Source organism: Ictidomys tridecemlineatus, chromosome 7, assembly GCF_052094955.1.
Source record: "Ictidomys tridecemlineatus isolate mIctTri1 chromosome 7, mIctTri1.hap1, whole genome shotgun sequence".
Taxonomy (NCBI): Eukaryota; Metazoa; Chordata; class Mammalia; order Rodentia; family Sciuridae; genus Ictidomys; species Ictidomys tridecemlineatus.
The window spans coordinates 20,032,185-20,057,688 of record NC_135483.1 but is presented as its reverse complement, the minus strand read 5'-3'; the positions used below and the strand labels follow the sequence as shown (position 1 = coordinate 20,057,688).

The 25,504-nt window shown below is 36.4% G+C and overlaps 1 protein-coding gene across 4 annotated transcripts in view; it reads left to right on the top strand.

The window, feature by feature from the left end:
- Positions 1–25,504, top strand: part of Colec10 (collectin subfamily member 10) — a 157,794-nt gene that overhangs the window by 105,935 nt on the left and 26,355 nt on the right. For all 4 annotated transcript variants that reach the window (XM_005316210.4, XM_078016756.1, XM_078016755.1 and 1 more), the window contains one exon: positions 16,085–16,260. In XM_005316210.4, coding sequence (XP_005316267.2) covers positions 16,113–16,260 — 148 coding nt within the window. In that variant the 5' untranslated portion in view covers positions 16,085–16,112. The remainder of the gene's footprint in view (positions 1–16,084; positions 16,261–25,504) is intronic.

Sequence of the window (25,504 nt, the reverse complement as noted above, 5' to 3'; positions counted from 1 at the left end):
TCAGCAATAATGCAAATAAATGGAAAGTTTGAATTGCCTTCTTTTATTAAAAAAGAAAAATACCAAGAAAAATGCTTGTCTCATGGATGTTTGAAAAATCTAATTTTCAAGACAAATCCTAGTTTGAACAAATTTAATCTAAATTTAATCTATCTCTATATACATACCCTTGCATATGACTATAAAATAAAAGCAATTCTACATGATACTTTTCAAACTTTGGGCAATCAATCACCAACAAAAGAAATTATTTGTTAACATACTTATTTACTAAGACAGAAGAATAGCAAAATAGTATTTCTAAAGTTTAGTTCCTTTTCAAAAGTAGTTTTTCGTAGAGAGAGATTCACAAGCTCAAAGACTAAATTTTATTCATTGTATATTTCCAAGGAGTAGGAAAGTTTGTAGCACACAGTAGGTGATCATGAGTTCCTGGTGACCATATGGATTTTTCTTGTCCTACTTATTATAGGAGACTGTATTATTGGTTCTGAAGAGGAAGCAAAATATCTTGGCATTGATTTCACTGGGAAATGAACCATACTGTAGCTTTCATCATACTTCCTATTTCCCTCAACGATCAGAAAACTCAATTATTCACAAATTCAACTTCCTTCTCTTTGAGAGGAATGTAGCATTGCTGTGGTCAGTGCTAGAAGAGCAGATTCAGTATTTCTAAAACCCAGCCTCTAAAACTGACTGCCTCTGCACACCATGAAGAGGTGATGGGCAGATCCTAGCTACTTAGAAATGAACTTATGGATTTTATTTTTTATTACAGACCCTTCATGGCCATAAATAAACAAAAGGGGTTTTTGTTTGTTTGTTTGTTTGTTTTTTAACTTAACAGCTCTTACTCCTCCATTTTGGAAACTGATTTCAGCCAATAGCCCTGAGAGACACATGTGTTTTATTTAAACACATAGCTTTGGAAAAAGTAAGAATTAACTTATATATTGAAAGCAAAGAGTGTTTGCTTTTGCTCTAGTTCATCCTTAGTCCAAGTATTTATTACTTTAGTTCTTACTGCTGCTGGGAGGCTTTTTAGAATATTTTAGATATATGAAAAATCAGCTTAACAGAATAGGGAAGCATTAAATTGTTAGAATCTCAAGTGCATAACATGCACATTGCTCAACATATTGAAGTTTTATGGCAAATGATAAAGGTGAAGATTCTAAATCCAGCTGCTGAACATGAAGATAGATGCTCAGGATTAGCATAGGTACAGGCTTTGAGGCTTGAATCCCAGCTCGCAGCTCAGTTACTTTGTGATATTATACAGATTACTTACACATTTTGTGTCTCAGTTTTCTTATATAAAAAATGTGAAAGACAATAATTGAATTGGGGTATACTAAGCAGTGAAAGAGAGAGCTGAGGTACTCAGCAAAATAAGCAACTTTTCTGGGGTAACTTTTTCTGCCCCTGAACACCTGGGCATAGAAAATACATCAGGATGGAAAAACTGTTATAGTTATTCTCTTCCACAATATTACTCAAAACAATGCAAATTTCTTGTTCTGAAACAAGATTCCATTGGCTTTGTGATTGAAGAACATTTTAGTCTATATGGTCCGAGCGATATCTCCTACTGTTAGCTAGGACTTGCAATGCACATGTGTTTTTTTGTTGTTGTTGTTTGTTTTTAAAAAGAAGGTCAGCATGGGAGAAATAGATGAATTCTAGATAGGGCAGAGGAGTGGGAGGGAAAAGGAGGGGGCAGAGGATTAGCAAGGATGGTGGAATGTGATCCAAAGTACATGTATAAAGACACAAATTGGCGTCAACATACTTTATATACTACTAGAGATATGAAAAGTCGTGCTATATAAGTGTAATAAGAATTGTAATGCACTCTGCTGTCATTTATTTTTCTTAATCAATAATAAATACATAAATAAATAAAAAGGAGTTCAGAAGCTGGATAAATTATAGAGAATGGTAGCAATAACAAGTCTTTGAATACACTGCTTTTGTTCAAGGAACCAAGGATCATATTAATGCTACTAGTCAAAGTCACTGGGTAAGAGCTACTTTCTATCTGCTAGACAAATGTTTTAGATAAAAAATAACTCATTCCAGACAGGTACAGTGGCACACACCTGTAATTCCAGCTTAAGGTAGGAGGACAGCAAATTCAAGGCCAGCCTCTGCCACTTAGTGAGATCATGTCTTAAAAGACAGTGGTAGCACATTCCTGTGTTTGATTTCCAATATTAAAAAAAGAAGAAAAAGAACTTTCTGATACTTGAGGTATTATCTTATTTAATTTTTAAAGCTATCATAGCTATCATTACTTTAATTTCTAAGATCTGAATATGTGGTTAAATACATATTATATGCACAAATACCCAAATTTGTTATGTCCTTTAAAGTCCACTAGTTTTCATTTCTTCACAGAATGAATGAGATTCACAGATGAAAACAATAACTGTGGGACAAATTATAGACTCTACATGGTAAAGCAAAGGAGTGTTCTCTTCCAAGTTTAGATGTTTTTATGTCATCCCAACTTAAGAGAGAGGAAAAAGAAGTAATAGTATATTCTAGTTGGAAGATATATTGCTAATGGTAACATATATCATATATTACTATAAGGAAAAAGAGGGCATTTTATTTTAGAAGGTATTAGGCAAAATTAATAGAAGTCCCACAAGAAAGAAAGCTTAAATCTTTGCAAAATAAAAACAAAACAAAATTGTAGCTCAAGAAAGACAGAGGTTGAGGGTACCTGGGAATTAAGAAAAGAAGGGAAGAGGCAGAATTCTAGAGGGACATCTGGAGAAGGAAAGGTCTGGGGAGAGATGGGGGAGATACTGGCTAGAGCACTCTGAAGTAAAGGAGTGCCTCCTGTTCCATTTCAAGTGCTTTGAGGTATTCTGAAATGATCACCCTCTGCCATCCCGGGCACTTCAGTGAAAGGGAAAAACACAATATAGAACTACCTTGTGTTGATGATGCTTCTGTGAGCGAAGGCAGGGTAGAGAAACAAAATGAGCTGCAGAAAGACAGAAGGGGCTGAAAGAGATAAGTAGCAACAAGAAATTATGATGAGCAGGACCTGAGAAAAGGAGAATCTTCTGGAATGTTCAGCAACAGGGCAAGAAGCTACCAGGGTTTATAAGACAGAGGCTCAAGACAACTTCATTTAACTGTGAGAGAGCATTATGACACACAAAGCAGGAAAGCTTGAGCAGCCTGAGGTGGCTGACATCTGGGCTCCATATTTTCTGACATATGTGGTGTGAAAAGCCAGGGTGGAGGCCATGTGCAATGTGCTTAACAGGTGCTTTGCAGTCTGCAGACAGGGTTTGAATTCTGACTTCATTACCTGCTCTGAAACCTTAAGGAAGTTGCTAAACCCTTTAAAGGTACAGATAACTCAGGATTCTCAGGATTGTGGGCAATAAAAAGTGAAATAAAGGCCTTTGTATAATGTCTTACACACAAGTTGAACTTAAAATGGTTTTACATGATTTTCTGTCTCTCCTCATCACCAAAGATCTGTTGCCAGTTGATCATGTGCTGAAACCCCTGAAACCATGAGCCACAATAAGTCTTTCCTCATTTGAGTTGTTTTTCTCAGACACTTTGTACCAGCAATGAAAATCTAACTAACAAAGTTCTAGAATTAACATGTTTTTATAAGATTGTTTTTGCAACAAAAAGCTTCTTTTTAAACAACAGTTGTCCCTGGATGTTAATTGATTATGACACTTCCTTGTAAGCTTTTGGATTCTTTGTAATACAAAGTAATTATATGAATAAAAGACTTCAGTATCTATGCATGTAATGAGGTACACATTTTAAAATCATTTATAGGAATGTAGAAAATGAAGGATATTTTCTTGATGAGTAAATTTTAATATTCTTAGAAGTATTTTATGCCTTGAAAATTATATGTGATATAAATGACCAAAAATTTTGATGTGAATTCGCTAAAATGTAAACAGACCATTAAAAAAGAAACATCATTTATTAGGCACATACTTCCCAGCAGAGCTGAAATAAATATTTATCTACAGTAGGACTGAAAATATTTTCCCAGGAATGAGTTGTATTCTGTGTTTTATCAATTCAACAAATGCTTGGTATTCTCTCTTCACTCTTCTGTGTTGTGTCAAATGCAGAAGGTCAACTGCACTATGTTGAGTGTGTGGAAATGCTACTATTTGCAGCTCTCAGAGGCAAGGGGTTAGAGTGTGGGCATTAGCAATCACCCTGAAGAACAATTATTTTTGACCTCTGTACAGGAAGGGAAAGAGGTACTGAAGAGGTACTGATAACCTTCAGTAACTTAAAACCTGTATCTACCTCTTTCTCCGGTGAACCTTAATTTGACCTACCTCAACCAGGAGAAAAGGCTCTGGTCACCATATTTGCAAAATGGAAAGCTGAGATGTCGAACTAGAAAATTATCATCCCGGAAGTAAAATGTGTGATAGAATGGAAAGTTTGTCTCAGGCCTCTAAAATGTCAAGTCACAACTACTATTTAACATAGTACTATGAAACATATCCAATTTAATCATCTTTTTTTATTGTTGTTCTGGAGCTTATAAAGCAATTCGAGAGTGATCATGCATTTGAGGTGAGTACAGAGAGTTAAACTGCCTTGTCAAAAAGAAATAAAAGAGTGCTATAAAGGATCAATTTCCTTTTGTACTGCCAAGACCACCAAAGAATCTCCCAGTGATAGAATCTGAACTTGTTTCCTCTACACAGAGTTGACAAATTACCAAATCCTATTGATTCTTTTTAAAGCATTTTGGCCATTTTTTTCTTCTTTCTATTTTTTCAGATCTCATGTACTCTGATGGCTTTAGTTAAATTGGATATGGATCATTTTCTATATTTTCTTTGAGCCACAAGATAACTCCACTTGAATATTCCGAAGAAGGTTGTGCTCAACGTATCCAAAATTTAATTTATTACCTTTTTATCTCTTGTCTTAGTAAATGGTACCAAGCAGAGTTGTTCAAAGCAGAAACTTGGGGATCACCCTGACTGCTCCCTCTCCCTTACCCTCCTTTTCCAAAGGATATTTAAGTCTTTTCACTTTCATTTTTGTTACTATCCCTTGAATACGTTTATCTTTTTCTCCATTGTCACTGATAATGTTCAAGACACTTCTAGAGCAAGGCACTGCCGGTTGCCTGCTCAATATCCATTCTTGCTTCCAAAGCTGTTACCTCATTCAAATAGGTAAAAATCTTAATCATTTAGTCTTCCATGCTACTAGCATAAGACATAATTCTGGTACATGAGATGTAAGTAAAATTTGACCCCAGAGGTTTCTGGAAAGTTCTTTAGAAAGTTGATTAACTGAACTGTCTTGTTTCCTCCACCCTTGTTCCCCAACCTTGACCTTCATCTTGCCTGGACATAGGTACAATGTCAAAATTAAAACTGCCTTTTTGTGACTATAAAGAGAAACCAAATGCCAAGAATAGGGAAGCCAGAGAGAAGTCTTAGTCCTATGGTCCTACTTCATCATGATTCTCTGTTTTCATATTTCTTATTATCTGAAGGGAAAAAAAGGAAAAGAAAACAAAGAAGCAAAAGCAAACAAACAAACAAACAACAAAAAAAACTCTTCCATTGCATGAAGACAATGGAGTTCTGCTCTGGCCACATCTCTCATCACTATCGTCTGAGAGTTACATTCTTTCTTAAAATTCTGCATGGTCCTTTATTATCCTTAGGAGATTGTCCAAACACCTGCCTAGCCTGCATGGTGCCCTTCATGACCCATCCTTACCTGCAGCTTGAGCCTCTTCTATCTCATTGAGTTTCAAACTACAGCCTCAATGAATTCCTTTCTGTTCTCCATGCACTTACGTATGTGGAGTGTCTTCCTTTTATTCCTCCCCATTCTACTTGTCTGACTTCAAAAATTTTCATAAAATCCTGCTCAGGGAACTTTTCCTGACCCATCAAACCTAGATAGTTTGGGTTTCTCTCCTGCAGGTCACTTTGATAACTACACAAACTTGATGTTTATTTAGAATATTCTTCACACTAATGACAATCACTTCTATACTTCTCTATCTTCTCAACAAGATAAAGATAAATCTGTTATGGAGAGAGCTCTCTTATTCACTGTAATAACTCCATAACTTATCACTCTATCTGATAAATAATTTTATAGAGCTGCTGAATGAGTAGATGAATGAATGCCTTATCGTTACACATACCAATCATTCAAGCTCAAACTCTCATCACTATGTGTCCATATAATTATCCATTCTAATTCATCCAGTATTATTCAAGACACTACTAACAATTAATCACCAAACAACAATAACGAAAATCAATGACTTTCCTCCAACTCCATTAGGACTAGAAAAGGATATTGATCCCTAGTAAGTAAAAATGATCAGAGATGCATGTACTCTTTAATGTAATTAATTTTGTAATTAACTTTATAATTAGGTATATTTAAATCACAAAATTTAGTTATGTGTTTGTGTTAATATTTTTCTTTTATCTTATTTTAAATCTATTCCTTTGATTGCAAATGCTTCAAACATATTTAATAACTACTTCGAATTAGGGCCAATAGAACTGGAACAATATTAAGATCACTGACTTCCTGAATCTAGAAGTAATTCTTTCCAAAATAGAGGTAAAACTGAATTTATCTAATTGACTCCTTCCACACCTACTAACACTACTGAAAAATTATAAAAGAATTATGATCATTCCAAGAGTGTTGGAATGTAATTTTCATGATAGGTTCTTTTGTCATAATTTTATGGTAATGTAATTTATATGTCTTACAATTAACCAATTGTAACTGAAGAGATGGATTTTTTTAGTACATTTATGTAATTGTGTTATTATCATTGGATCCAGTTTTATAACAAAGCCATGACCTTCCAAAGTTCTCTTGTGTCTGTTTATAATCACTTCTTGCTTCCAGCCTCAGACCTGGAGAACCACACATCTGCTTTCCAGGTTTAAATACTTTCCTTAAATACTTTCATGCAAAGGAATCACATAGTGTCCAATCATTTGTGTCTTTTTAAAACTTTTCTTAGTATAATTTGGAGAGGAGATGTCATCCGTGGTGTTGCATTTACTAGTAACTGATTTCTCTAATTGTTAAATAACATTCCAGTGTATGAAAATAACACTTTTAATATACTCATTGCTTCATAAATGTCTGCATTTTTCCAATTTTTGATTATTACGAATAACGTTATTATAAACATTTATGTACAAGTATTGTGGACATACATTTTTCTTTCTCTTTATAGATATCTAACAGTTGAATTGCTGGATTATATGTATTTTAAGTTTATATTTAACTTTTCTGAGAAGTTGCCAAACTGTATCCCAAAGTGACTAAATCATTTTACATTCCTACTAACAGTAAATGATTGTTCCACTTTACCACATCCTCATCAACACTCGGTATTGTTCATTTGTCAATTAACCATTCCTGTGAAATTTATTTCTGTATTATGAGTTGGCTATGTTAATCACTAGTATGTTTTCATGCCATACTTCTTACTGAGTCTCTCAAGTGGCAAAAAAAAAAAAAAAAAAAAAAGTGGCTGGATACTCTGGCCATCCCTGTGCTGATCAAACTGTTCACACCAGTTGAGATGAGAGTAGTCATGCAGCTGACTTCATGTATGAAGGCTTTACAATTTCACTGTTCTGACACAAATCTATGGCATCTTTTCAAGAATAAATTCAATATAAACCTGACTGCTTGGGTCAATGTATAGAACCCTGAAATAGTTAAATTTGATAATGTTGTATAATTTCATGGATATTTGTGGAAAGGATTCTCTGAACTTTTCATATAACCACCACTGGAACTTTCTCTCCATAAAAGATTTTTAAGGGGAAGATTATGCTCTTGAACCTCATCTCAGCAGACTTTCCCATAGGAGTTGCTTTAAATTAAATTATAAAGTAATTTTTGGACCAGCTGGGTCCATATGGCAGATTGAATCTACATGTTTATTCTCTGCTCCCAATAGATTGTCACCAAAATAGCAGTAATAGAATTAAAAAAAAACTGCAACAGAAAGAAAAGAAGGGAAGAAAAGAACATAAAAGTGGCACTTTGATTATTTGCAAGCTAACAAAAATTTGGAGACGTGATTACTGTTACTGTCTAACAGATCAGAAAAAAGTAAACAAAATATCTCTGACTAGAAATAACAGAGAGGTTTAAGTTGATAATGCACCAAGTATTTAGGGTTAGCCTTGTGTCCTGAATGATGGCAAAATAAGACTGAACAGGAAGATTGGGAAAGTCTTTAAAATGAGCAATTTCTGCTCCAGATTTCAATGACCATTTTATGCAGCTAGAAGGCTACACCTGATATCCCTGAGTACATAGCTGAGGTTTTGTCCTGCGGGAAGGTTGAGTGAGAAAGATTCTAGACTCAGGATAGCAGCTACAGTTGAGGTGATGGTGAGCCACAGAGGACTGAGAAAACAAAAACCATGAGACACTTAAACCCCTTCCTGAGTCCAAATACTAGTTGTGAGATGAATGTATCATCTTGGATAAAAGATTTAACCCATCAAGAAAAAATGCACAGATAATGAGGATGAGGAGCTCTCCACAAATTAGGTAACTCATTAATTTTTTACTCTAGAGTACAATAGATACAGTCCTTAGTCAATTACCCACATTTGTATATACAGATCTTCCAAATAACATCTCAGTGGCTCCTCACTACAAATGGATTAGTGTAAAATTTCCAGATATTTTAATAACAATATTAATAAGAAACATGTAAGTCAAAAAGAAGTAAGGAGAGTCACAACTAAATAGAAACAATATAAGAAACCAAAGTTTCCCTATAAACTGTAACTGATAGCTAAATTGTTGAAAAGAAATACTCTACAAGGAAGAAAGATTTAGCAAGACAAACTAAGTGTTCAATAAATATTTTGGGTGAATTGAGTATAACTTTAAAAAATTGTGTATTTAATAGCTATTGTGAATCAGGGCCAATAGAACTGGAACTTTTCACAAATATCCAATACTTTAAATGGTTTAATGGAAAAAGAAATATTCAACAAAAGAATCAAAAGGTATGAATGGAGAAATATTGCCGAAATTAAATCAGTCTAAATGATCCAATATATCCATAATAAAAGGTCCTGAGAGATAGAGATGGAGACATGGTAGAGGTAAGAGAATTATCTAGAAGTAGCACAAAGAAATTGTAATACTGATAGACAGTTCTACATTTAAAAGTCTACAGATAATCTGATACAGTGAATTAAAAAATGTCCCCATTAAGGCTCTGTTACTGAAATTTTAGAACATATGGTATAAAGAGAAACTCTTTAAAAACTTCCACAAAGAGGAATAACATATTCCACACAAACCCAGAATTTGTATGACATCAGATTTTTTAATAGCCAAACTAGAAGAGAAAGGAAAATTCAGCAATATTTTACACCTTATGGTGAAAATTACTTTCATTCTGAGATTCTATACCCAGCCAAAATGTAACATAATATGAAGGTAGAATTATTATATTTCAGAAATGCAATGTTTCAAAGCTTAATCTAGAGTTTGCGTTCAGAAAAACAGTAGAGGATATAATACACTACAATGAGTGATGAAACCAAGAAAAAAAAAAGATGTGGGTATCAGGTGATGCATGCCTGTAATCCCAGCGGCTAGGGAGGCTGAGGCAGGAAGATTGCAAGTTCAAAGCTAGTGACAGCAACTTAGTGAAACCCTAAGTAACTTGGCAAAACCCTATGTCAAAATAAAAAATAAAAAGCCTGAGGATTTGGCTCAGTGGTTAATCACCCCTGGGTTCAATCCCTGGTACAAAAAAAAAATGTGGGTATCAGAAAAGGGGCATATATCATTGTCTTTAGACAATGGGGAAGAGAAATCACAGCATAACAACTCTGTAACAGGCTTTCCTGCCTGTGGAGCACTAAGCTTAAAATGTTCAGGAGAGATATTTCTAAGAGCAGTAGAAACTAATTGAACATTTTACACTTCCATAAAACTGAAAAATCTCAAAAGAATTTGTAGTTAAGGTGGAATTGGTACATACAAAGCTATTCCAAGGAAACCAACTCAGTTATTTAATGTAGGGAAAACAAAATTAGTACAAGAAACAAAATGTAATTATAATGCACTATGTAACTCAACTGTGAGTAATTAATTATTATAGAGCTATCATGAAATAAACATTGCATATGGTATTAAAATTATGTCATTAAGTTACAAATATAGAAAGAAAGGAAATGGACATGGAGTGGGGGGAGGTGGCTAGGGATGAAAAATAAATCTCTACTTTCATGTTAAGAAGTTGATGAGTTTCTAATTGAAAAAAATCATTATCAATTTATTATTTAAAATGCAGAGGTGATAAAGAAGCAATAATATTACTAAAATAATTTATTTAAAGGGGTAAGAATCAGCAGTGAAAAGGAAAGACCAGGAGGCTTCTGCTTTTATCTCATAAGCCTATAAAAAACATCTGACTTTTCTAAACCATGCTTTAATAGGAAATTTGACATGTAAAAAACTAATAATAATTGCATGTGTATTTGCATGCTGTTTCTAAACATGTGTCATTTTAGAAACCATTCTACAAATTTCCATTTTTTACAAATTGCATCAAATTGAGTTAACCCACAAGAGATAACTTGAATCCAATAGGGTACGTATGTGAATGGACAGAGCCAAAACCATATCCAAAGCCGAGTTATATCAATTTGTCAGCAAATTCCTTCTGGAGATGAGATTGTCATCATGTCACTGTCCTGTTTTAACTGGTAAAACACTTCTGCCTTAGGATACGCTCATATCCTGTGTTTTTTTTTTTTTTTTCTCCAGATATCATCTGAGCTGGATGCTTGATAATTAAAATGCACAAGAACAGATGTTTCTAGGTCCCTGTCAGACACTGAGCAAATGTTTTGATGTGTCATTTCTTCCAGTAACTGTTCATGAATATCACAAAGCTGGTATATTAGTTTCCTAGGGCTGCCATAGCAAATTACCAAAAACTTGGTGGCTTAGAACAACAGCGATTTCTCAGTTTGGAAGTCCAAAAGCATGAAGTCAAGGTGTCAGAAGGGCTGAGATCACTCTAAAGGCCCATGGGGAGAATCTTTGCCTTTTATTCTGGTGTTTGCAAGGCTCTTCCTTGGCTTGTGGTTGCTTAACTATAATGTCTGCCTCTGTCTTCATGTGTCTTCTCTTTCTGTCCCTGTCTCATTCCTTCAGGTGTCTCTTGTAAGGGCACTTGCCACTGAGTTTAGGGCCCACCCAGATAATCCATAATAATCCCAAGAACCTTCCCTTAATTATATCTGCAAAAACCTTTTTTCCAATAAGGTTACATTCACAGGTTCAGGGTGTAGGATGTGGGCATGTTTTGTGAGGGGACACCATTCAACCTAATAGCAATGGATAGAAGAATAATAGGGGGAAAATATCATTTGCTATTCACTTTTGTGATGTGTCATCTGGGAAGCACAAAGCTAAGCCTGGAATTTCAGTGCCCTGGAAGATGGAAGATGAAATTAGCCAGAAAATGTGGAATTATGGAGACAATTTTATAAACTGACCACTGATTCTTCTCTTTTTAGATTTGCATTTATTCATCCCGCCTTTGAATTTAATGCCAGCTATAAATTTGTTTGGTGTGATGCCTATTTCAAAACTAGGTTTTAAAGAAAAACCAGCGCTGAGTTGAAATTCTCAATGGCTTCATTTTTTTCTTTTTTGAATAACTGAAAGTCAATATTTTAAGTGATGATAGAAATCTCTCTGGGTAGCATTAGGTGTTTGTAGCCGAAGAATATACATTTAACATAATTTGACAACTTTCTTTCATTAATTCAATCATATCTTCTATCCTAAAGTTTGTGTCATCTCATATTTATTGGGATATCAAGAAACCTGAAAAAACTTCTATAATACTGTATCAGGCTCACAATTTTCAAGCATGTACCCTATTCTCTTAAATGACTCACAGTTGGAATACAATAAATACTGTATTATTTTTTTTCTTCACCAACATGAAACCATGTTAAATCATTAGCACAGTGCCTGTCACATGGCAAGCATTCAACAGAGGCTGTTGTTATTATGATTCATTTTATTATAGACAGGACCATTCAATAGTGATTTTCCCAGTAGTCATTTCTTTCTTCTAGTAACAGTGGTTCACTTTATGCTTTGAATATACCCCTTGTTGCTCTAAAACTGACATTTTTTTCTTCTTCCCAACCTTCTCCTCCCTGACCCTTTCCTCCCTAGTCCTCTTCTCTCTGATCTTCTCCTCCCTATTTGCATCTCCCTAATCTCAAGAAACAGGATTCCTGTGTTTAAAAAAACAAACAAACAAACAAAAAAAACCTTCTCCTCATGATGGGAAGAATCACAGACTCTGGGACAGGAGTTCCCCATGTTTCTCCTTTTCTAGCAAAGCAATGAAACTTCTTTTGCCTTTTTCTCAAAGCCTTGCCTTTATTATTAGATTGGCATTGGGGACAAGGACCAAGCTTTCAGTAACAGTCTCATCTTTCCAAAATTATGCCACTGGATTGTTTACTTCATTTATAAGGATCTACTTACAAATTATTGACTCCTAAATCCCATAGTTTGTCTCAGCCTTTATCTTGTGTTGTTGTGGGGCAGGTCGCTCAGAAAACACTGAGTCCCGGTTTTGTCCAAATTGAAGAGTCTTTATTTAGCAGGCCAGCCAGTGACTGCTCCCCGCAGGACCCATAACTGTCTCTCTGCAAGGACCAGCCCCAAGCCTGAGCATTTTAGGATATTTAAAGGCAAAAAAACACATGGGGGCTGACATAGCTGCAAGCAAGCAGTTATTGAAGCTGAATAGGGCAGTTAGCAAGACAATGCAATGGGTACATTGGTATTTCCCACGGGACTTTTCAGGTTGGCATAGCAGCAAGCAAGCAGAAGGGAAGTGGGTCAAAATGACACTAATTCAGTGCAGGTTAGAGAATGGTTACTAACGTCAAGACAATCAATCTCTGACAAGGTACATCGCCCAAGAAAAATGAAAACCAAAAAGAACAATTTTACATTGTGTAAAATTTACATTGTGCTATTTTGTTTGCCAAGTATGCTATGTTAGGTAACTATTAATAGGTACAGAAGCAGGGCTTTCCCATGGGAGAAGCATTTCTTACATGATATGGAGTCTCAGGGTAAAAAGGAGTCTGTTTGGTCATTGCCCATATAGCCTGGTCCATAACAGTGTATCCATGCATCTGTTGGTACCAGGACATGTCCATTGGCTTCCATTACATTTTGCCATCTCTCTGATTTATTTTCTAGTCCTTCCTTCTTCTTCTGGTGACTAAATACAAGCTCTCTCAATATGTAATAGAATCAAGACCTCCTTCCCAAACTCCCTGCTTTCATAACCTCCACCACTTATTTCCCTGACCCTTAAACTCAATCAGCCTCATTATTTTTACCTCAAAACTGATTCTTTACTAGCTTGACTTCATGGAAGTAACACTTGTCCAATCGTCTAGGTCAAAGCTTCAAAGTAATTTTGAAGATCACTTTTCTTTGTAAATCTTGGCTTAAAAGAGAGCAGCCCTTTCTCTTCCATTAAAGTCCTCTTCTTTTAATATCCACCTATTTATAAGCTCCTGCTTTTATTCAGTGAGAAATAAATGGAACTAAAGTTTCCAAACCAGGATTAAAAAAAGCCTGGAGACAAGTGAGTAGAATATGACTGGGAAAAGGGAGTAGAATATGACTATAACATGAGATATTTTTAAACATTGACCTTTACCTGTTACTCTTAAGATTCAATGAATTACCAAGCCACATGCATTTGTCTTCCTCGAGAGTAAAAAGGAATTGGACATGCAGATTGAGCTGCAAAGATGTCCATCACAGTATTATTTATGTTAATAATATAAAAATATTTAAGTTCCCAGAAATAGAGCATTGACTGATTAAATATTGCTTTATATATAAAATATGCGATGAATACTCCATGGCAATTTAAATTTTGATGTAATAATCTATTGAAAAACACAGAAATATACTTATAGACTTTGCTGAGTTAAAAAAAAGAATAGAGGTTTCAAAGAGAAGAAATGGGACATATCACGGAAAAATTCTAAGCACTACTATTTTCTTCAGATTTTTACCAGTGGATTTCTGGATGTAAATGTAATGATTATACTTTCATGGCATTCCAAGGGATGCTTCAAGATTAAAAAAGAAGCAGAAGTGGAGTGGATTTAGAGCAATCTAAACAATTTAAAGAGCATCAATTTTTAAAAATCATAGAATTCAAAAAGAACATTAGATAGAAAGTCCACCTCACTTTGTATGCCTTATGGCACTTGAAGTTGAGTGTCTTGCTCTGTGTCATGTATCTGGTCATAACACATGAAATCTGAGGTTTCTAACATCATGGTATTAGTTCTCACTATTTTCCTATCACTGTTAACCTCACAAATACATCCACTCTGGACATTTTAAGCATATATAAAATTAGTGCATTCTCAAGGGCTGAGAATATTCATCCTATGGAAACCAAATAGTTTTCTGCCCCACCTAAGAGCAGGAATTTGGGGAAAGAATTTGCATTTGATTTTGGGAGGGTGGCTTTTTTTTTAAATAAATATGACTGTTTGCAAGTTGCTTAATTTTCCTAAATCTCAGATACTTTGCTGCAAAATAGGAGAATTATTATCTGAACCATAGACATGCTCTGAGGTCTAAATGTAGTAAATATGAATTGAGAGCAGCACTCTGCCTGTACATAGTGACTGTTGAATTGCTGCCAACTCCTTTCCCTCTCTGCTTGTATTGCTAATGAAGAGATCAGTTCAGACATACCATGAGCCTACCATCACGTGTTGTGTCCTCCACCCAAAATTGATATGTTGAAGTCTTTACCCTCAGTATCTCAGAAAAAAAATGTATATTGAGTAAGCCATTGGGTTTGTGATCCTTTTAATGACAGCTCTGGGGAAGTTGAATACCCATATTTCTTGGATTGACCATTATTTGTAACAATATCTCTCCATCTTTTCCAAATTCAAGGAAAGCAGGTTGAGAATCCCTTTCACCCAACTCTGAGTTAATGTGTCTTTGAGAACAAAGAAGGCAAGGAACCTCTCATAAATGATTCTGGTTCTAATTTTCCAATATCTTACCAAGCCACAGTTAGTCATACAGGATGTGGGTTGTTGGAATAGGTAGGTGAACAGACAGGCAGGCAGGCCAGTAGGTAGGTAGGTCTGTCAGTCGATTGATTGATCTCAAAGTTCATATCTATGTCTATATCAGATCTATATAATCTGTGTCTAAATCTAGTCTGCCTTTTAAGAAACATAATATTGTAAGCTATTTCCTCCACTTGAAAAATTTGCTACAAACACCACTTTAAGAAAACAGTCACATCATAATTTGCCAACCATTAGTGTATCTTTTCAAATAAAACTTTATCTACATTTCAGAATATTTCCTTGAGTTAGTTGCCAGAGGGCAATTTCTAAGGGCCACCGTTACAGTTTTAATGTTCTTTACTTTTTGCCAAATTGTTCTGCAGAAAAGATGGTCATTCTTTCCTTGGGGATTTAATCCCAAGATCACTTTTTGTGAGCAAGAGAAGAACATGGGGAACATTGGAAGCCTCTGTGGTCAGCTGCCACATCAGCTGATGGATGTCACCTCAGGAAAAGTTCAAAGTCTTACAGGGTTTTGCATCATATCTGCAAAAACATCTGGTTCACAACTCAGCATTTAAATTCAGTGCAACCTAAAAATTGTCAGACCCAGTACTGAGCAGAGGCACCCCTATCCCCTTTAGTCTCAGGATGTTTCTCCTGGCCTGCACACTTAAGTGTTTAGTTAAGAGATAGTTTTCAATAAACTGTTGTCACTTGAGAATAAACAGTCTGGACCATGTACGGTTTATTTGGGATACTGAAAAAATAAACAAAATTCAGGGTCAGCCTCCTTCTTGTCTTCGTAGCACTTTCTGGAATGTGTGCCCCCAACCCTTCCCTTTCTTCCCTGTAGCAGAAGTTTGATTTAACATAAAGCTATTTATTTGGCATTTCAGGAAAATCCTTTTCTGAAGAACTTCAGCAATGAATGGCTTTGGAGTCCTGCTTCAAAACAACCAGTTCATCCTCCTGCTCTTCTTTCTCTTGCAAATTCAGAGTCTGGGCCTGGATATTGATAGTCGCCCCACCACAGAAGTCTGCGCTACACACACAATTTCACCAGGACCCAAAGGTGAGGAAAGAAACCCCCAAATCTCAAGTAGTAAAGACCATCTCTTCCCTCATCCCCACTCTATGTTCTCAATGACTTTCCTTTATCCCCTTTATCAACCTATATTTTGGGAAATCACTAGTAGGTACTTTTTTGAAGTCTTCCCTGATGTTAGGTAAGAGAAGGTTGGGAGGAGATATAAGCCCTGGGGTAGGAATCTGATTGAATTTACCAGGGGACAGAGGAAATCTCCTCCATCATACCCACAGGAAGATGTGCATCCAAGTCATTGTTCTTCGGAAACACTTTCTTTAAGAGCATCTAGCTTTATTCTTGGGCTGGTTTTCTTCCTCTCCTTTCTCATACTGATTCTGCTAAAGCTATTTAGGCAAAAGTTCAGTGAAAGAAAACTTAAATCTTAAACATATTTTACATTAATTAATTGGCTCCTAGGTTCCAATGAAGAGGATGAATTTTAGGAGGGTGAGGGGGGGTGAAAGATTGGAGGGAGTGTATAAATGAACAATTCTTTATTTGAAAGTAGAATCTTTGAGGTCAAGTGCCTTTCGCTGAAGAATGATTGAATATTGCAATTTTTTTCCAAGCAGAGCCAAGGTCCAAATATGCTCCAAGCAACTGGTTAAAAAAAAATTTAAAAATAAAAAATAAATCTGCTTTCCTGGCTTCAGCTCTTACCCTTTTGTTCTGAAAGTGGTCACTGCACTGCAGATTGGTGCTCTCTTATTAGTAATTCATGCTATGCTTCTTCAGGCTATAGGGCAGAAGAATTGCAGCTGCTTAAAATTTTAAGTAGAAAAAAGGGTCTTTCCAAAAACTATTTTTTAAAATGGCCTGATGTTTGTCAGTTATTTAAATGTGTATTGCTTAAAGTGCATTTTTTAATCAGTGAATTAATTTCCTCCAAAGATTGCAATCCAAGTTTTAACCTTTGATACCATAAAATAAATGCAAGAAGGAACAATGAGACCTTGGGGCTTCCAAATAATTTCTTGAGTGAATAAATGAATAATGTGAGGGCAAATGTTCAGAAAAGAAAGTTTTGATTAGAAATAAAGTATTTACTTAAAACCATTACTGGATTTTCCAAAGAGTGTAGGAAACTTTGTGTTATTACTGTGGTGTCATGGACAGAGCTGAAATTAATGTTTTCCTTGATTGTGTCAGTGGGAGGGTCTGTTTAAGAAGAGCACCAGTAAATCATTTTCCATGCACAGAAACTGTAACTTTCCAACTGAAAGAAGAATAAGGCATTATTAAAATAATTTCCAAAATATAATATGTCAATGTAACAATTTCATTCATTGCAATTTAACTGGCATATGTTGAATACTTAATAAGTGTCAGGCACTATTTTAGGCACAAGATGTACACAGGATAATATGTCTAAGTGCCATAAATAATGAAGAGGTAAATAATTTATGGGGGCACAGAGGTCAGAGCAGATTTTCTAAGACGATAGTGACTCAGATGGGTCTTGGGTAAGAATTGCTTACGCAGATCAGAATACCCAAGGAATGGGTAAAGCTTAACAGAAGGAAGGGGGATAGTAGGGGATAGGAAAGGTAGCAGAATACAACAATTACTAATAGGGCATTATGTAAAATTGTGGATGTGTACCGACGTGATTCTGCAATCTGCATTTGGGGTAAAATTGGGAGTTCATAACCCACTTCAATCTAATGTATGAAATGTGATATGTCAAGAGCTTTGTAATGTTGTGAACAACCAATAAAAAAAAAAGAAAAAGAAAAAAAAAGCTTAACAGAAACTAGAAAATGTGCTGAATGCACATGGCTGAAGAATCCCCTTAATCCTTGCTCTTTTTTTTTTTTTTTTTTGACCAGGGATTGAATCCTGGGATGCATAGCCACTGTAACACACATCCCTAGCCCTTATTATGTCTTATTTTGAGACCAGGTCTCACTAAATTCCTTAGGACTTTGCCAAGTTGCTGAGACTGCCTTTGAACTTGTAATCGTCCTGCCTCAGCCTCCTGAACGGCTCGGATTATAAGCATTTACCACCATGCCCTGCTTAATCCTTGCTTTTAAAAAAATAAAAATTATGGATAAAAACCTTAAATCTTTCCAAGAAAAAAAGGCAAGGAGTATACTTTAGAAATTCTTTGAAAGCATCTTATTTTATTTTATTGTTTTAATCAGGATGTAATTAATATTTGCTGAATGTCAGCAGGCTGTCTACCATGTATCCTTTTATTGTTATTTCTTCACCTACCACAAAACTCTTTCCCGTTACAGATGTAGTTACAGTTTCAAGGGATGGAAACTTCCTTAACTCTCTTTCTGAGTCTGTGTAGAATTATGAAATGATTACAACCAGAGTATGGCAGGATGAAAATGTGACACATCTAAGGAAGAGGGACACTGGAAGAGGGACTCAGATGCCATTTCTTCTCTTCCCTGGAGCCTAGGGACTTTGCATCAAAAGCATTCTAAGTTCCTTCTTAGTAAATAGATGCCATGATTCTGGAATGTACTGTACAGCCCTGGAGTTCTTGGTTAGATGCTGAGGGTTTAAAGCTAAGATAAGAAACCTTCCTAGGAGTTAGGTCTACAGGGTAAGTTTGGGATTAGATTGCAGATTCTTAGGATCAACACTTGTTTCTTTCTCTACAAATTGCCTACAAATGTACATGGAACTATCTAAGCATATTTATTACTGCTTTTCCCCTACAATAGGTGCTATGTTAGATATCATGTGCACACCAAAAAATAAGACATGGCAACTTCTCTCAAATATAAAATACCATCTCTACTTCATTCCTTTATGAATACTGTAACAGCCCCTCCCAACCCCAAACAAGGCAGACTTGTATCTTTAACTCCACAGAATGAAAAACCAAAATGCTCAATGGCTAGATAAACACTTCAAAGGGCTGGGTTATCACTTTTGTTAATATATTTTTCCTAAGACTAAGTGGTCTGTATTTTTGACTAACCAGTTCATTACCTTATTTACTGGCACTACAGCGCTGAGCTCAGAAGCTCTAGATAGTATGGGAAACAGACAATAAAAGGAACTGACTTTAATCTCATATAGGAAATATGCAAGTTATTTTTGAGTTTCAGATGGAAAACAACCAGTAATACTATTCAGTTATAGAAAAGTTGCCCAATATAAAGACATTATTTTAGAGTACAAGTTTCTAAGTATCGCTTAGTGGAAAGAAAGGCACTATATATTCAGTCTGCTTGATCTTCAGCTTATTATTATATCTACTTTTGCTTCAGTTTCTTTATTTGAAAAATGAAACTTCATTGTAGACTTGTCCTGAAAATATTGGAATAGCCAAAGTTATACAGACATCAAAAACAGATATGTAACAATTTTCCCGAAGTTTGTTAAGTAACAATTCAGGAAATAAGCATCATTACAATTATCAAAACTTATTTGTTGAAGTCACCATTATTTTTCTTTCTGTGCCTTAATTTGTTGTTTTATGCTGCTTTAGTAGAAAAAAGCTGTTTTTTTCTACCCTTGGTGGTTTCTTTTAGAAACTTATGTGAAATTCTGACCCCTAGTGGTTGTACTTGAAAACAATAATGACAAGAAATTTAGAAAATAACTTTTGAATTAGTAAGACATATTTGGAAGATGCTTTAAAATGTTCAAGGAAATTCCAAAATTTTCACAATTTTCCTATGTGGTGGTAATTCCGTAAACATAATGTAAGGAAACAATCTCAATGACTGCCCAGAGTCTTTCAGTAGATGTGAACAGGGAACTTAAATTTGACCTCTGGCCTCTGACTATAAGACTATTGTCATTACATGACATCCACTAGTTTACACTAGCTATATATTGGGTTTAAAACAGACCTGCTGGGTCAGTAGTGCACATCTGTAATCCCAGTAACTGGGGAGACTGAGGATGGAGGACTGCAAGTTTGAAGTCAGCTTCTGCACCTTAGGGAGATCCCTTTCAAAATAAAAAGGGCTGTGGATATAGTTCAGTATAGAGTGTCCTTGGTTCAGTCCCAACACTCTTTCTCTCCTACACACACACACACACACACACACACACACACACACAACACACACACACACACGCTCACACACATGCTCACACAATAATCTGCTGGCCATATTTTTGGTAATAGCAAGTGACTAAGACAATGGAGTTCATGTAACCCCATAGCCCAACAGTTGCATTAGACACTAAAACATGCTGAAAGTTGATGGCATATTTCCTTTCTGAAAATCATCCAGGTCTTCATTAGTTGGTTTGGAAATCAATGCTCTGTTACCTTATTGCCTATCTTGGCTTCTGCTAGCTTCTTGGTTTCCTTTCAATGGCATTTTTGTCTTTAGGATCTACAAGGTCTTTTCTTATCTGGCTTCTCCCAACTTCTCCCACATCATTTCAAACTGCTCCTCTGCCTGTAGCTTCCTCTGGACATTCTGGTCTTGTTTTTCATTACTGACTCAGAGCCGTGGTCTCTGCCTGGTCCTATCTTCCCAAGGATGGTTCTTTCTCATTGAGATCTTAGCTCAGTTGCCCTACGCACAGCAAGCCCATGCCTGGCTTCACCTGTCCTCTTCCTAAGACATCTTACTGTTTTCACAGGCTCACTATTAAATGAGAACCTCTTGTGCATTTTATATGTGTCTAGTCAGGCCTAGAATGCAAGCTTCATGAAGGCCAAGACCCCACCCATTTACTAAATTTGTTACCCTAGCTCCTGCACATAGTGGGTACTCATTAACATTTTTGATTAAATAAATAAATGAATTCAAATTTTTCAATACCCCTTAACATTTTAGCAACAATGAAAACTGTTAATACAACTTCATAATATTCAGTTTGTTCATAAAAAATGTTGTAGATGATTCTAAAACGGGCTTTTTTTCCTGTTGGGGGGCATTGTCATTGTGTCCTTGCCAGTGGCCACTGATCCTCTGCTAAGTGCAACAGTGCCACTGCTTCCTTGGTGCTCCTGTCTCAGCCCAGCCCATGTTGACCTGCTGCCACCTCATTCAACTAGAAGAATTTTGGGTCACTTTCTAGAACATGGAAACTCCTGAGAGTAGCCATCACTACTCTTCCATTCATGTGGCCTGCGATGAATCACAGGGCAGAAAAAGACTGTCTCCCCCTTCAGCAAGACTCTAATGACAATGTCAACCAGTGTGTTAGTATGACTGTCAAGAGCTGCCATTTGCAAGTGGCAGTGCAAGTGCTTTACAACCATATTTCAATTTAAGTATCTCAACAGACTTTGAGGGGGAAAAACAAAACATTCTAATTCCCGTTAGACAGATGAAGAAACTGAGGCTCAGAATTATTAAGTCACTAGCCCAAAGCTGCAGAGATGGAAGGGGCAGGGTAGAATCAATTCAGTTACAGTTGGACTCTGTGTGCCGATCAGATTTCTAAACCTTCTAATCAGTGGGAGGGGCTTTTAGGCAGGTTTTTACTTAGAGATTCCATTGATCCTCATGGAACTCACGTTTGGAGAGGCCAGGGCATACGTCTGAGTGCCAGACTATGCAAGGTGTGCACGATTGCCTCTATTTGGTAAGTGAGGCAACACCATGAGGGAAATCCTGCAGAGCTCATACCTATTTTCTGGGATAATTTCTTTTTTAGTGAATCCTTTAACTACAAGAAAATGAACTTCTATTTAGCCATCACTCACTATTTTACTAGATTTGGCTCCATATCCCAGCAATGACACAAGTTAGGTTACAAATCCTCAAATACTTCTCAGCCTCCATCACAGAGGCTTTCTTGAGATCCCCAATCAGAGACATGCCCAGGGATATCTGGATCTCAAACATTCAAACCAGTAGTCTTACTACTTGCAAGGTAACTCTCAGAGATAATTTGGTTGAACCCCAGTTGTTTTTGCTTTTCTGAATTCAGAGTCCCAGAGAAGTTAAATAACTTGCTCCAAATTACACAGCTACTAATTGGTGGCAAAGCTAAAACTAGAATTTAGACTGCAGATTCCTGGAGTTGTCCCATTCCACTCTATTACATATTTGTACTCATCTTTTATCATTCTCATTAAGCATGGAATAATCCTTCAGTGTTATAAATTAACATTAGAAAAAGAGTTCAGTGTTTAAACATGGCACAGAATTGCTTTAACTCCGTCACCTTGATAAAAGTTAAGCTGCATATTCCTTTTTGGTGACTTTATCAGACAGGTTAAGCAAGTAGGCAATTTCCCCAAAACTTTTTTTTATTAATTATATCAATTTTTTAGATTCTTTTATTATTCATTTTAATATATATTTTATGCATAAGGACAGACCAATATCTTAGGTGGTTTGCTGTTTTAAATTCTATATTTCAGTGTGTGGATGGATGTCTGGAGCCTTTTTTTCCCTCTTCTTCCTTTGAATTAGATGCCAAGAAATTTCAAGGTCAGGAGAGAAAGAACAAAATTTCAATCTATCAAAATATGGATAAATACGAGTCAGGTACTGACTAGTAATGATAAAAAAATTGTTTGCTTCATGTTAATAAGAACACATCCTTTAACAATGCCATTTATCTCCCTAACTCCTTTATGTAATACTTTGGCTATATATCAGTCACTAATAGAGACCATGATGATAACCACTTGCATGTTGGTTAAAATCATGGGCTTTGAATTTGATCTCTGCTACTGACCTAGCTATGACCTAAGCTTCAGATTTCTCATCTTCAAAAGGGAGATACAAATATTACCCATCTCAAATGCTTATTTTAAACATGCTAAAATATGGCTAGCGTATAACTTAGCTATCATTATTTCTTGCATTAGCTTCCACTGATGTTGTTAATCACCGTAAGTTTTTTCCTCTCATCCCCTCCCACCCCCCATCCCCCGCCTCGTCCTCTCCAGTTCCTAAGGAAAAGCTAATAAACTGTAACACTATCTCCCAATAGAAACCCACCAGGGACAGGCCACCACCTTCTGCCTCTCACTGTAATTCCCTATTTTCAGTCCCACTTCAAATTCAGCCTCCAATCTTCAATAGCTCATGAACTTGAGGTCACCCTTTCTCTCCACTAATATTGCCTTGTTTCTGCAGTTCTCCATCTGGTCCTGGTGTTCCTTGTTAGTAACATGAGAATGATAACAGTATAAACACCCCTGGGGTTAAAACAGGGATGCAGTGGGTTTTAAGACATGCTAAACTTAAGCTTGAGTTTTCTCATCAATGGCATGGAATGATAACAAGGCCATTCCTCCATAGGGCTGAGGTGAGCAAGAGTGAGTTAAGACACGTGAAGCTCTTGGCATAGAACAGACTCAGTATCCAACACTCCGTCAATGTAACCAAACTGGAGGTTAGCAGGACCCAAAGGAGAAAGAGACTAAGCTTCCTCAGGTCTTGTACTTTTTCTTTCTTTAAGAAATGTTTTCCTTCAGTTACTATCTGTTCCGCCAGCAGGGTGTTCTGTTGGCTCCGGTGGTTGATGACATGGGTAAGCCAGGCACAACTGTTCTCTTTCTTACTCTTCATGTTTGTGTTTACGAAATTTGACTCCATTGGAATGATTTTATTAGGCCTCCCCACATCGTCTCATGATATTCTATCCCTTCTCCAGTTTGTCAGTTTTCTGCATCACATATTTTATTTGTGTACCCTATAATTTTAGAAAATTCTTTATTATGTTTTATAGGTCTCACTGCTCTTTTAGAAAAGAATTGTAAATATGTACAGTAAAAACCTGACATGCAGAGACTCAAGTAAGGTAGCATCTAAATAACTTAATACTTTTCATATTATTTATGGTGATTGTACTTGATTTGACACTGGGAGCATCATTTTAGGTCTCTTGTGACCACTAGTCTATACTTGCATCTGTTAAACAAATACATGCACATAACTCTTGAGAATTTATTATTTTGTCTCGGCTCTCCTGACTTAGATAGGAATTACTTTCCTTATTGAAGAGAAAAAAGCTTCTCTTAGATTTGATTTGACTGCATAGCTGTGAGGTAGGATTCTGAAGAGAAATCCAGTGCCCACTCTACCTCCCTAACCATGAAGGCAGGAACCTAGTCCACTTGGCTGTTGATGGGAGCCGAGCTCAGTTAAACAGATAGTCTTCTCTCAGGAAACCAGCCATATCTTAATAAAGCAGGTTAGATATAATAAAGAAACCAAATTCTTTAAGGAGGTGGCTCTTATTGTTCTCTCTATTCAAGATCTTCTAGAGTCTGAGGGTCATTTATTAGCTGCTATGAGCCAGTGTATATGTAAGACACTATACTATTGGTTCTCGTCAAAAATATTTTCAATAGTGTTCTTCAGTCGGGCCTGAGATAAACCAGTATCTAGAAAAATGATTTTGCTGTTCAGAGCCAAAAGCTGCAACAAAGTCACCTCTCTCTCAACAGAACACATGCTGGGTGACCAAATGACAGGACGACCAAATAGAGGAGGCCCATATGTCTAATGGGAAGTGGGGAGATGGAATAGGCAGCCGGTAGGGTAAATAGGTAATGTGCTCCCAAGAAAAAGGAAGGTCCCCATGGAAAACAGGTGATTTTGACACACCACAAGGAAGACCTCTGTAACTGTTTACCAGTGTCACCCTAGTGCCATGCTTATCACTGAGGAGCAAGACAGAACAATCCATCAATGATTGAGGGGCAACCTTGGTGTATGATCCTATTCACAGAGCAATGTGCTGCCAGGAAGTTCATACAGAGTACAGTACAAGGGAGGTGACCCACTTTCCTGGTTGGAGTGCACTTAAGAGGATGTTTGTTTCTCAAATTTAAATGAGCTTAAAATTTGAGTAACCTGTATAGGGAAGGTTTTCTTGTCTCCCCATGATCAGGGGAGGCAACACCATGTGAGTATCATTTGAACAATGTTTTGTGCTGTCATCTCTTCCTGATTCTCTGACATTTTAATTCTGAGAAGATGAATGTGTAAACAGCAACATGTCCAGCACTGACTGCTGTCAAAGGAGCTCTGCCTTTGCCTACAAGTCTTTATTAACAGGAACTGAACCTCCCAAAATGCTTCATATCTCAACTCATTCTCCTGTACCCCTTCTTGTTTTACTTTTAAGAATATAAAAATATGGGTGGGGATTAAGAAGCTATTAAGAGGCTAAGCATAGACAATTCAAAGTCAATTCTCCTGATTCCCGAGTCTCACTTTGTTAGAAACCAACACACTGCAATTTCCCATTAGCAACTTACTCATTTCCAAGACCTCCTTTGGTTCCTCATTCCCCATAAAACTGTTAGGCATTGATAATGTCTTGC